The sequence below is a fragment of the Hippocampus zosterae genome, chromosome 14 (genome assembly GCF_025434085.1).
Source record: "Hippocampus zosterae strain Florida chromosome 14, ASM2543408v3, whole genome shotgun sequence".
Taxonomy (NCBI): domain Eukaryota; kingdom Metazoa; phylum Chordata; class Actinopteri; order Syngnathiformes; family Syngnathidae; genus Hippocampus; species Hippocampus zosterae.
In genome coordinates this window covers 5,245,129-5,258,484 of record NC_067464.1, presented here as the reverse complement: position 1 = coordinate 5,258,484, position 13,356 = coordinate 5,245,129, and the positions used below count along the sequence as shown (strand labels likewise).

At 45.4% G+C, this 13,356-nt stretch overlaps 2 protein-coding genes and 1 long non-coding RNA gene across 4 annotated transcripts; 2 read left to right on the top strand and 1 right to left on the bottom strand.

The window, feature by feature from the left end:
* Positions 1 to 6,036: 6,036 nt before the first annotated feature.
* On the bottom strand, positions 6,037 to 10,887 carry LOC127614249 (uncharacterized). 2 transcript variants are annotated; one of them, XR_007966433.1, is made up of 2 exons: positions 10,065 to 10,887; positions 6,037 to 6,222 (listed from the first exon to the last, which is right to left on the bottom strand). It is a non-coding gene; the product is annotated as an uncharacterized LOC127614249 (long non-coding RNA). The 2 variants fall into 2 exon arrangements; XR_007966432.1 differs by having other exon boundaries at positions 6,044 to 6,271.
* LOC127614212 (actin, alpha cardiac muscle 1) lies at positions 6,043 to 10,063 on the top strand. The gene is made up of 6 exons (XM_052085412.1): positions 6,043 to 6,175; positions 6,837 to 7,161; positions 7,712 to 7,873; positions 7,946 to 8,137; positions 8,669 to 8,850; positions 9,795 to 10,063. Exons 1-6 carry the CDS (start codon positions 6,047 to 6,049, stop codon positions 9,936 to 9,938), a joined length of 1,134 nt encoding a protein of 377 aa, XP_051941372.1. The 5' UTR covers positions 6,043 to 6,046; the 3' UTR covers positions 9,939 to 10,063.
* Positions 10,888 to 11,271: 384 nt separating the features above from the next.
* LOC127614224 (gap junction delta-2 protein-like) lies at positions 11,272 to 13,356 on the top strand. Its single transcript, XM_052085425.1, has 2 exons — positions 11,272 to 11,701; positions 12,040 to 13,356. The coding sequence occupies exons 1-2, from the start codon at positions 11,631 to 11,633 to the stop codon at positions 12,920 to 12,922; spliced, it is 954 nt and encodes a 317-aa protein (XP_051941385.1). The 5' UTR covers positions 11,272 to 11,630; the 3' UTR covers positions 12,923 to 13,356.

Here is a 13,356-nt window from a genome sequence, read left to right as displayed (position 1 = left end):
GCCTGCGTTTGCTGACTGAATGTTTCTTCGTCACTTGGTTCATGGGAGGAACTCGCAAAAGCTTTACGCTTGGCCTTCCTTACATACAGTACTTGAATTTTTCATTTCAATCAACCATGTATAGTAAGGCAATTTAAGCCTAAAAAAACGACCATGTGGAGTAAGGCGTTTTTAGCCGAAAAAAACGACCATGTGTAGTAAGACGTTTTTAGTTGAAAAAAACTACCATGTATAGTAAGGCTTTTTTTCTGGAAAAAAAGACCGAAAAAACCGACCATGTAGAGTAAGGCGTTTTTAGCCGAACAAAAACGACCATGTATTCTAAGGCGTTTTTAGCCGAAAAAAAACGACCATGGGCGTAAAAAGTAAGGCGTTTTTAGCTGATTAAAAAAATGACCATGTATAGTAAGGCGTTTTTTTCTGAAAAAAAGACCGAATAAAATGACCATGGCGTTTTTAGCCATGGGCGTAAAAAGTAAGGCGTTTTTAGCCAAAAAAAACGACCATGATGTAAGCCGTTTTTTTCTGAAAAAAAAAAACGACCATGTATAGTAAGGCGTTTTTTTCTGAAAGAAAAGACAGAAAAAAACGACCATGTATAGTAAGGCGTTTTTAGCCGGAAAAAAACGACCATGGGCGTAAAAAGTAAGGTGTTTTTAGCTGAAAAAACGACCATGTATAGTAAGGCATTTTTAGCCGGAAAAAATGACCGAAAAAAACGACCATGTATTCTAAGGCGTTTTTAGCCGAAAAAAAACGACCATGGGCATAAAAAGTAAGGCGTTTTTAGCTGATTAAAAAACGACCATGTATAGTAAGGCGTTTTTTTCTGGAAAAAAAGACCGAAAAAACCGACCATGTAGAGTAAGGCGTTTTTAGCCGAACAAAAACGACCATGTATTCTAAGGCGTTTTTAGCCGAAAAAAAACGACCATGGGCGTAAAAAGTAAGGCGTTTTTAGCTGATTAAAAAAATGACCATGTATAGTAAGGCGTTTTTTTCTGAAAAAAAGACCGAATAAAATGACCATGGCGTTTTTAGCCATGGGCGTAAAAAGTAAGGCGTTTTTAGCCAAAAAAAACGACCATGATGTAAGCCGTTTTTTTCTGAAAAAAAAAAACGACCATGTATAGTAAGGCGTTTTTTTCTGAAAGAAAAGACAGAAAAAAACGACCATGTATAGTAAGGCGTTTTTAGCCGGAAAAAAACGACCATGGGCGTAAAAAGTAAGGTGTTTTTAGCTGAAAAAACGACCATGTATAGTAAGGCATTTTTAGCCGGAAAAAATGACCGAAAAAAACGACCATGTATTCTAAGGCGTTTTTAGCCGAAAAAAAACGACCATGGGCATAAAAAGTAAGGCGTTTTTAGCTGATTAAAAAACGACCATGTATAGTAAGGCGTTTTAGCTGAAAAAAACGACCATGTATAGTAAGGCGTTTTTAGCTGATAAAAAATAAGGCGTTTTTTTCTGAAAAAAAAGACAGAAAAAAACGACCATGTACAGTAAGGCGTTTTTAGCCGGAAAAAACGACCATGTATAGTAAGACGTTTTTAGCCGGAAAAAACGACCATGTATAGTAAGGCGTTTTTAGCCGAACAAAAACGACCATGTATTCTAAGGCGTTTTTAGCCGAAAAAAAAACGACCAAAGTAAGGCGTTTTTAGCTGATAAAAAACGACCATGTATAGTAAGGCGTTTTAGCTGAAAAAAACGACCATGTATTCTAAGGCGTTTTTAGCTGATAAAAAATAAGGCGTTTTTTTCTGAAAAAAAAGACCGAAAAAAACGACCATGTATAGTAAGGCGTTTTTAGCCGGAAAAAACGACCATGTATAGTAAGGCGTTTTTAGCCGAACAAAAACGACCATGTATTCTAAGGCGTTTTTAGCCGGAAAAAAACCGACCATGGGCGTAAAAAGTAAGGCGTTTTTAGCTGATAAAAAACGACCGAAAAAAACGACCATGTATATAGTAAGGCGTTTTAGCTGAAAAAAACGACCATGTATAGTAAGGCGTTTTTAGCTGATAAAAAATAAGGCGTTTTTTTCTGAAAAAAAGACCGAAAAAAACCACCATGTATAGTAAGGCGTTTTTAGCCGGAAAAAAACGACCATGTATAGTAAGGCGTTTTTAGCCGAACAAAAACGACCATGTATTCTAAGGCGTTTTTAGCCGGAAAAAAAACGACCATGGGCGTAAAAAGTAAAGCGTTTTTAGCTGATAAAAAACGACCGAAAAAAACGACCATGTATAGTAAGGCGTTTTAGCTGAAAAAAACGACCATGTATAGTAAGGCGTTTTTAGCTGATAAAAAATAAGGCGTTTTTTTCTGAAAAAAAGACCATGTATAGTAAGGCGTTTTTAGCCGAAAAAAATGACCATGTATAGTAAGGCGTTTTTAGCTGAAAAAAACGACCATGTATAGTAAGGCGTTTTAAGCTGATAAAAAAACAACCATGTAAAGTAAGGTGTTTTTTTCTGGAAAAAAAGACCGAAAAAAACAACCATGTATAGTAAGGCGTTTTTTTCTGAAAAAAAAAGACCGAAAAAAAAACATGACCATGTATAGTAAGGCCTTTTTAGCCGGAAAATACGACCATGTATATTAAGGCGTTTTTAGCTGAAAAAAACGACCATGTATAGTAAGGCGTTTTTAGCTGGAAAAAAAAAACGACCATATATAGTAAGGCGTTTTTTTCTGAAAAAAATAAACCGAAAAAAAAACATGACCATGTATAGTAAGGCCTTTTTAGCCGGAAAAAACGACCATGTGTCGTAAGGCGTTTTTTTCTGAAAAAAAGACCGAAAAAACGACCATTTATAGTAAGGCGTTTTTAGCTGATAAAAAAACACCCATGTATAAGTAAGGCGTTTTTAGCCGGAAAAAACGACCATGTATAGTAAGGCGTTTTTAGCTGAAAAAAACCACCATGTATAGTAAGGCGTTTTTAGCCGAAAAAACTACCATGATGTAAGGCGTTTTTTCTGAAAAAAAAAGACGAAAAAAACGACCATGTATAGTAAGGCGTTTTTAGCTGATAAAAAACGACCATGGAAACTCAGGCATTTTAGCCGAAAAAAACGACCATGTATATAGGAAGGCGTTTTTAGCCGAAAAAAAGATAAGGCGTTTTTAGCCAAAAAAGAACAAGCATTCATTAGGCCATTCATTGTCGCTTCTCCTTTTCTCCGAAGCCTCTAATAGTGCGGAAAATACAGTGACATGACACGCATGAGGATAAAAGCTCCAGAAAAATGACCAAGATGATGGAGATCTTTCGACATCGTGGAGAAGCATGTGGTTCGAAGCCCAGTGTCTTTTCTGTTCCAACTTCTATGCTTGTGATCACAAAAATGTTGAGAGGAATATTAAGAATGTTAAAAGACAAAAAACAAAAAAATCCATTATTTCCAAAGGGTAAACAACGTTTTGTTTTGCCAGTGTTGGAATCGTGGCTGCTTGAAGCTTGCATTCATTACATAAGAGGCCAACAAAGCAGAGAGGTCATGGCTGGCGGTCCGTTGACAACAACATATGATTCACGGCTCGCTGTGTGCCCTTCTTATCCCGTCCTCCTGGTCCGCGCAGCGGCGGCGGGGAACGACCGCAGCTCCTCCGCCGGTGGCCCTTTTTCCGCAACGTCACCGCCCGTTTGGCGCCGAGTGGCAATGTCACCCCCGCGTGCCTCCATCTTTGCCCGCGTGGCCAATAAAAGCAGAATATGGCACATGTCACAACAAGACATGTCCCCTGGGCATTCGCCGTGCTGGGTTTGCAAAGAACAGACGTTGTCAGCATCTGCAAAAAAGTTTTTGTTCAGGGTGGAGAGGATTTTGTTTCCTAACCGCAGACATGCAGAGTCGATTCAGGATAACCAAACAATTAGAGTGGCGTCCATTCTGGCATTTAGTTGAACCATATTTAGGCCTGTTTTACTGCTGCTTCTCCACTGTCTTGCCCCCCTCTTCTCCCACTTGGAGAGCACATGGTGATGAAATGATTGATGATGACATTTAATTAACTACAAAAACCACAAAAAGTGTTTTTTCCATAAATCATAAAATGAAAATGATTATACATTCATACATGGCCCGTGAGCACAAAACCGCTGTAAGCTCATTGACCACATTCGGTTTATTTTTGTCCCGAGAAGGAACATATGCATCAAGCTGTTTTTCTTTTTGCGGTGGTGGGAAGGGATCTTCGTGCCCCCCCCCTAGCTCCGCCCCCTCTTTGTGCCTTGAGGCCTTGAAACAGGTAACAGCTGCAGACACCAGCTGTTTGACAAGTGCTGCACACTCGTTACACTATCGTCATGTTGCACGGCATCCAGAGAGCCGAACTTGATCCTTGCAACGCCGGGGCCCCACAACGCCCCAAAAATAAACACAACAAAGAAGCTGTGAGGTCGTAACGTAGTGGCTCAGAATGTCACTATGCAGTGAGAAAATGTGTCCAAATACTTGGATGAAATGTTGACGTACGCGTTTGTACATCAAATTGATTCTTTTTAGAGATGCAAAGATGAACTGATTCATCAACGACCATTTTGATGAATCAGAGCCATTGTTTTATCCTCGAAATTTTAGCCTCTGTTCTCAGATTTCTCTCGTTCTCCATGAAAAGGGACTTGCTTTGTTTCATCAAAATAAGACGTTTGCAAACACCTGCTTTTACTGTGGAAAACAATGATCAATATGTTGCCTAGTTTCTGACACGTGCAAAACCGGGGAGTGCATCATAATTAATTGTTGTTGGTGCATTTTCTGCCCTGTCAATTTGAAATAATGTCCTGTTTTGGAATAAAGGGATGGCAATCAAAATTTGATTTTTAATTGAAAACAAAATAATCAACAGATTTATCAATTCTTAACAGTTAGCCCAAATATTTTATGTCATAGCAGTTTTCAAAAATAAGATTTTCCTCTTTTAATAGAGGAAATTATTTTAGCATAATTGACATGTACTTAATGTATTATAACATGATTTATTAAAAACAAACATACTACACATATGATAACACGTTTTGTATAATAGGCCACAATTTCGAAGCGGCTAACAATGTGCATTTAACTAAATAAAAATTGTCTTTATGTATTAAAAAATAAAAATAATGAATATTATATAACTGTGCCAAAATGTCAAGGGGGGTTTGGACATTACACAGTTAGCAGAGCCTCCATAAACACACCTGTTGTGCTAAAATTGTTTCACTTGGTCACACTAAAATGCTAAAAGTCATTATCGAGTGAAAATTGTTTGTTTAATCCTTTGAGGGATAGCGGTTACTCCAGTGGACAGTTAATCAGGTTATCAGGTTACAGGCTGCGCGAAATGGTTAATATTGATGTGGAAAAAAAATACATATATTGATGTTTTTTGGTTTACACTTCATACTAAATCAACTCAATGCAATAAAAATGTCAGCATTCTAATCTTGTCCCTCTTCCACATGTCCATATGAAGGCAAAAGATGAGCTGACCAGCCAAAATTTACACGCTGTTGACAGGACGGAAGGGACTCGAGCGTCTTCAGTGTTGATTCGCCAAGATCGAAAGAAGACGCTCGTCCGTCTGTCCTCGGCGCACCATCCATACATGGCACAGACGGACCTCCCGTTGCCTCTCATGCCATTCATGGAGCGCAGTTGTCAATGGCGTGGCGAGTGACCATACATGGCCAAAGCACAGCCCCCGCCCCCCCCCCTCACACCCCTTTCAGACTATAAAATGGCATGACCTGACACTCTGACACCCTCCCCTGGTCGACACCCTCCCCAGTGCCCAGTGCTAATCTGGTGAGTACGGGGGGAACCCATGCAAGCGTGGATTTATGCCAAGATGCAACTTGCTTTTTCACCCGCTACCATTGACTAATTATGTCGTCAATAATGTGGTAGCCTTTCATTTTTCTCGTTTCATCACCGCTCCGTTATTTTTGCTGTATTTTGAGGATTTGCGGCAGAGAAAATCAAATGGGGGATCCTTCCATATCCTAATCGCCGACTATCTGACTTACCGTATGTTTCAGAGGTGACACCATGTGCGACGACGACGAGACCACCGCCCTCGTGTGCGACAACGGCTCCGGTCTGGTGAAGGCCGGCTTCGCCGGAGACGACGCGCCTCGTGCCGTCTTCCCGTCCATTGTCGGCCGCCCTCGTCACCAGGTAAAAGGATACCAACCGTTTCCATCGATTGAGGCCGCCGTTAATGTCTTGGAATTGAAGAGATAAGATCCAGAGGGTAAACGTTTGTATGCCGAACTGTTGAAAAAGCGAAACCACAAAAACGGTTTGGGAGAATATTTGTCAAGACAGAATTTAAACACCTGGAGAACCCACGGGGTCAAATTTGGGCCCCTAAAAATTCTGCTACCCTTAAATCCCAAAGGGTCAATTTTGGCCCTAATCGTAAATTAGGATTAAAGCATTAAAAATTTGACAAAAACATATTTTGGTGTTCAGTGAACATATAGCAGTCATTTAATATATAATTCATCATTTTCCAAAGAAGAAAAGGGTTCTTGGGTTCTCCAGGGTTAAAAAAAAATCTTCAGTAATTGTCAGTGATTTGTACAAATAACATGTGCAGATTGATCAATAGGAAATATTGGGGGCAGGGGGGGGGTCTCTTTTTGACAAAAAACTATCGACGATGAGGATTTTGCTTAAATACGTCTTGGAAGAACATTTTTAGCCTCTTTAGAGATCCGCATTGCGGTTATACGGGACAACCGAAACAAGCAACCAACAGATTGAAGGGCCGATTTTGTATCGCGTCTGCGCCAATCCCTCAAGCGAGCCCCCGCCCTGCTCCGTTCTCTCACAGGGCGTCATGGTGGGCATGGGCCAGAAGGACTCCTACGTGGGCGACGAGGCCCAGAGCAAGAGGGGCATTCTGACCCTGAAATACCCCATCGAGCACGGCATCATCACCAACTGGGACGACATGGAGAAGATCTGGCACCACACCTTCTACAACGAGCTGAGGGTGGCTCCCGAGGAGCACCCCACCCTGCTGACCGAGGCCCCCCTCAACCCAAAAGCCAACCGAGAGAAGATGACCCAGATTATGTTCGAGACCTTCAACGTGCCCGCCATGTACGTGGCCATCCAGGCCGTGCTGTCCCTGTACGCCTCCGGTCGTACCACCGGTACGTTGTCAACGGCGGACGGAAAGTGATCACGTCGTCAAATTTGATTACGTGGCTGTCAATCAGACACACGCGCCGGCCGATGACAGATTCATCTCATTCATCTCATTCATTCATTCATTCATTCATTCATTCATTCATTCATTCATTCATTCATTCATTCATCTTCCGAGCCGCTTGATCCTCACTAGGGTCGCGGGGGGTGCTGGAGCCTATGCCAGCTGTCTCTGGGCAGTAGGCGGGGGACACCCTGAATCGGTTGCCAGCCAATCGCAGGGCACACAGAAACGAACAACCATTCGCACTCACACTCACACCTGGGGACAATTTAGAGTGTTCAATCAGCCTGCCACGCATGTTTTTGGAATGTGGGAGGAAACCGGAGCACCCGGAGAAAACCCACGCAGGCCCGGGGAGAACATGCAAACTCCACACAGGGAGGCCGGAGCTGGAATCGAACCCGGTACCTCTGCACTGTGAAGCCCACGTGCTAACCACTGGACTACCGGGCCGCCAGATTGATCTCATCGGGCCATTATTTCGCCGTCAGGTATCGTGCTGGACTCTGGCGACGGCGTGACGCACAACGTGCCCATCTATGAGGGTTACGCTCTCCCCCACGCCATCATGCGTCTGGATCTGGCCGGACGCGACCTCACCGATTACCTCATGAAGATCCTGACCGAGCGCGGCTACTCCTTTGTCACCACGGGTACGCCTCAATCCCCAAAAAGTTGTTCTTTTTTGCTTCCGCTTGACTAAGGATGATAATTTGCCTCCGCAGCCGAGCGTGAGATCGTGCGGGACATCAAGGAGAAGCTGTGCTACGTGGCGCTGGACTTTGAGAACGAGATGGCCACCGCCGCGTCCTCCTCGTCCCTGGAGAAGAGCTACGAGCTGCCCGACGGGCAGGTCATCACCATCGGCAACGAGCGTTTCCGATGCCCGGAGACGCTCTTCCAGCCTTCTTTCATTGGTGCGTAGAAAGCCGCCGCCTCAGAGGAAGTCATTCATAGACTTGTGTTCAAGAATTGGCAATATTTGTCACCAGACAAAGCACAAAATCAGCGAATAGGTGATTTTTTTTTTCCAAGGAAATCAAGGAAAAAGATCATTCAACTATGCAGGTGTTCACATGTGGCCCGGAAGCTAACGCTAATAAACCACCGTGCCTCGTTCCCCGCCACTGCTAAGTCAACAACGACAAACAAATAAGCGCCTCACCGCAGATAGACACCAACTGTCCAAAATTTGAAAGTACAGTCAAGTCTTTATCGCTGGCGGCGTTTTGCCGACGCCCCCTTTGCGTCTTCTACAAGGCAGCCGCATACTGTTAACATTTGCTGCCGTCAGCTGTCGGGGGGGAAGCCGTCTGCTGTCGCGCGTGTTACGGCAGCTGACAGCGATGACAGTTTTTCTGCTGTGATGGGGTCACGGGGCGCGGATACGTTTCACCCCCCCCCCCCCATTCCCGCAACACCGACTCCTCACGCGTGTGCTTCTGCAGGCATGGAGTCGGCCGGCATTCATGAGACCACCTACAATAGCATCATGAAGTGCGACATCGACATCAGGAAGGACCTGTATGCCAACAACGTCCTGTCGGGCGGCACGACCATGTACCCGGGTATCGCTGACCGCATGCAGAAGGAGATCACCGCTCTGGCCCCCAGCACCATGAAGATCAAGGTAGCTACGACACGTGACACTTTAGTCGGAAATTGTCCCCAAGCTAAGCATCACATTATTGCATCGTTGGACTTTTTTTTTTTTTTCCAGCAAGAGTGACTGAGCAAAATGAATGCGTATGACCTCAAAAGTCAACCTCAAAACATCCTACGGCAACGCATTTCCCAAAGATGGCCGACAAAAAAAAAAAAAGATAAAATCTTACTTAATTTTGATTAATTAATTAATTTTAAATTTACTTAATTTTCTGTAAATGACACAAAGATATTTTTTCTTGGTTATCACCTCCCTTTTCCCGCATTATGTGGTCACCCGGGTCCCCCGCCCCAAAGTGCAAAATGAAACGGGTCCTCCTGCACCGCTAAAATGGTGCTGAAAAACGACACACTGAATCAGGGAAACACGACAGTGTATCCATTTTTCATCATTTAAAGTTCATTGGATGGTTAGATTTTTTTTTTTTGGGGGGGTGGGCTGAATGCATTCAAGAATTGCTGACTGACTATGGGACACCCTGAACCGGTTGCCAGCCAATCGCAGGGCACACAGAGACGAACAACCATCCGCGCTCACACTCACACTTAAGGACAATTTAGAGTGTTCAATCACGCATGTTTTTGGAATGTGGGAGGAAACCGGAGTACCCGGAGAAAACCCACGCAGGGGCACTGGGAGAACATGCAAACTCCACACAGGAAGGCCACAGCCGGGATCGAACCCACAACCTCTGCATTGTGGATAGATTAAGTAATAAAGAAATCTATTGTTGCACGCCCCCCCTCCCCCCTCGCCTGAGCTCCAAAACGAAATTGGGTCCTCCTCCTCCATAAACACGGCTAGCTTGCTTTATTTCACGTTTCCTCATTTTTAACGGACTGATGTGTCGAAATTGAAAAGATGTAGAAATGCGCTAATGTTTTTTTTTTTTTTTCTCTCGCATTCAGATCATCGCCCCCCCTGAGAGGAAGTATTCCGTCTGGATCGGAGGCTCCATCCTGGCCTCCCTGTCCACCTTCCAGCAGATGTGGATCAGCAAGCAGGAGTACGATGAGGCCGGACCCTCCATCGTCCACAGGAAGTGCTTCTAAGCCAGCAGCCCCCCACCCCCCACCCCCTCTCTTTCTATCTAAAGCGGCAATTCTTCGGCTACCATCCAGCCGTTTGTTTACAATTTTATGTATAGCTTTATAAATAAACAAGAACCCGGGACTTACCTCATGCGCCTCTTTGTCTTCATTACGGCTTGCCCGGGCAGTGGAAGTCAGACAAACGAAGGTGGCGAATGCGCGGTGAGCTGCTCTTCAATTAAAACTGCATAGAAGAAGAAGAAGAAGAAAAAAAAGAATGTGTCCTTTGTCCACGTGACTGCCAAATAAAGGTTATTAAAGATTTGAATTAGAAAAGATTAGAGCGAGCGGAGAAGATAAGCCACCGTGCCGTTTCATTGAGGGAAAACACAGGTGGTCATGTGACCTCGCTAATCCTTTTCGGTACAGTGATGGACAAAAACGTCACTCTGGCCTACTACAATAATAAGAATCCAATTTAAAAGTCTAATATCATGACAGTCAAGTATTGCGATCGTATCAATGCACTACAATTTACAATTTACTTTGCATTGGTGCCAAGTGGGAACAACGACCTGCCAGATTTGGAAAGGCGGTCATAGGCGGAAAATCAAACCAAATCATTCTGTATCATTCTGAGACAAAATAAATGCATTTAAATGATTAAAATACTACGAAAATAAAGTTATAGGAGGATTTTTGTGGACGATTCATCTGTTTCATTTAATATTGGGGAAACAAAATAATATATTACTATGTTTAAAGCAGGGGTGTCAAACTCAAATTTGTCGCGGGCCACGTTGTAGTTCTGGTTTCCCTTTCATGGCCATTAGTGAATTTTGTGAAACCATATCAATGTTTAACCACCTCCATAAATTATATACATGGCTAGCAACAAATTGATGAATAGCTAGTTTTGAAATCAAAAGTCAAGAATAATTGCTTTTTCAAACATTGTTATTATGGATTAAATATGATTTAAAATTTTATATCATATTTATATCATCAATTAATATATAATTTGACATTTTGGTTCAGACTTTAGCAAGCATTGTGGATGTTGACATGCTTGATTTGCTTGTGCGGGCCACATAATATGATGTGGCGGGCCAGATCTGGCCCGCGGGCCTCGACTTTGACACCTGTGGTTTAAAGTGGTTTAAATTGAAAAAAAAAACTTTTAATTGGCCCTGCGCATCAGGTTCACCCTATGTTCAAGTGAAGTGAATGACTCCCAAGCAGAAAGCCTGCGCACGTGTGTGCGTGCAAGCGCGTGAGGAGGAGGAGGAGGAGCAGGGAGGACGAGAAGGTGGTGGGGGCAGTACTTAAAGGCGGATTAACGCCGGCAAAGACATTCAAGGCGAGCTCCCATCCACGCAGACACCTGATGTGAGGATCAGCGCAAGTCGGGAGGGCTTCCGAGGCAACCTCCTGCGCCCCCACCCCCATGACAGGGGGCCAACGTGGCGGCGGCGGCGTGGCGGCGGGAGCGCGTGGCACACGCGGCGGGACGCGCAGGCAGACAAAGAGAAGCTCGGCACGGCGGGATGCGCTCTGACGCCAGGCTCGGAATCTTCCTGGGGGGGAAGTAAAAACAAAAAAAAAAGCAAGAAGAGGAAGACAAAGAGGAAGATTTTTTTTTTTTTTTTTTGAAGGGGGTGGGGGTGGACCACCACCACTTGTGCCCTCTTCTGCCCCTCCGGATGCTCAGAAATGGGGGAATGGACTATACTAGAGAGGCTCCTGGAGGCTGCTGTCCAGCAGCACTCTACCATGATCGGAAGGTAAGGCGAGAAGAAGGACGGGAGAGACCACAGCAGCCTCCAGGATCGTCTTTAGCATGGTCAACAGTCCCCCAGCTTCTGTCTTGTGAACCCCCCCCTGCAGGACCTTGTCTGTAACCCCCCCACTCTCATCTCCGTGTGTGTGTGTGTTGTGATTTGCACTGTCAATGTTGAATTCGGGTTCAACGGTAAGCCAGAAAAGCACTTCAGCACCGGACAGCTCCCGAGCGCTCAACATGCGTGCCCCTTTTTTTTAAAGTCCTCCTCAAAACGAGTTCACTTGTTTTCACTTTTTTTTTTGGTTTTTCTCTCTCTCTCTTCTGCGCGTATTGAAAAAGGATCCTGCTGACGGTGGTGGTGATCTTCCGCATCCTGATCGTGGCCATCGTCGGGGAGACGGTGTACGATGACGAGCAGACCATGTTCGTGTGCAACACGCTTCAGCCGGGCTGCAACCAGGCGTGCTACGACAAGGCCTTCCCCATCTCGCACATCCGCTACTGGGTCTTCCAGATCATCATGGTGTGCACGCCCAGCCTGTGCTTCATCACCTACTCGGTGCACCAGTCGGCTAAGCAGAAGGAGCGGCGCTACTCCACCGTCTACCTGACGCTGGATAAGGAGCCGGACTCGCTGCTGAAGCGAGGCGGGCTTGGTGGCGGGGGCGGCGGCGACGATTCGGCCAAGAAGATCAAGAACACGGTGGTCAACGGCGTGGTGCTGCAGAACACGGAGAACTCCACCAAGGAGGCCGAGCCCGACTGCCTGGAGGTGAAGGAGATGCCCAACTCGGCGGCCGCCAGGACTACAAAGTCCAAAATGAGGCGGCAGGAGGGCATCTCGCGCTTCTACATCATCCAGGTGGTGTTCCGCAACGCGCTGGAGATCGGCTTCCTGGTGGGTCAGTACTTCCTGTACGGCTTCAACGTGCCCTCGGTCTACGAGTGCGACCGCTACCCGTGCATCAAGGACGTCGAGTGCTACGTGTCGCGGCCCACCGAGAAGACCGTCTTCCTGGTCTTCATGTTCGCCGTCAGCGGCTTCTGCGTGGTGCTCAACCTGGCCGAGCTCAACCACCTGGGCTGGCGCAAGATCAAGACGGCGGTGCGCGGCGTGCAGGCCCGACGGAAGTCCATCTACGAGATCCGGAACAAGGACCTGCCGCGGATGAGCGTGCCCAATTTCGGACGCACGCAGTCCAGCGACTCGGCTTACGTCTAGAGAGGAAAAGCCCTTCCTCCGTCCGGCCCTCCTGGAACTTCTGACGATGACGCACGCCCCAAAACGCGACTTTTGAACGGTGGGCCAAAGTTTGATTTCCCCCTTTCTTCCCGCGAATTTTGGGCTCGGATTGCTAATTTATGCTAACGATTGCACCCGATGCATCTTTTCGGAGTTTATACTCCGATATAAGAGCAACCACGTGTTGACCGCCACGCACTGGACACTTCGTCAACTACGCCAGTCATGACGGTATTCTATTTTCTTGGAGGAATTTACCGAACAATATGCTTAGGAGTGCAGGTGGACGGCAAACGAAGCTTCTGAACACCTTACGATCGTTTAAATGCTTTCGATGTAGCTCACGATGTGACAAAGTCCCCCTTTTGGAAATGCACTAAAAGGAGGGAAACGCCTGAAAGCTTGATCCCAAA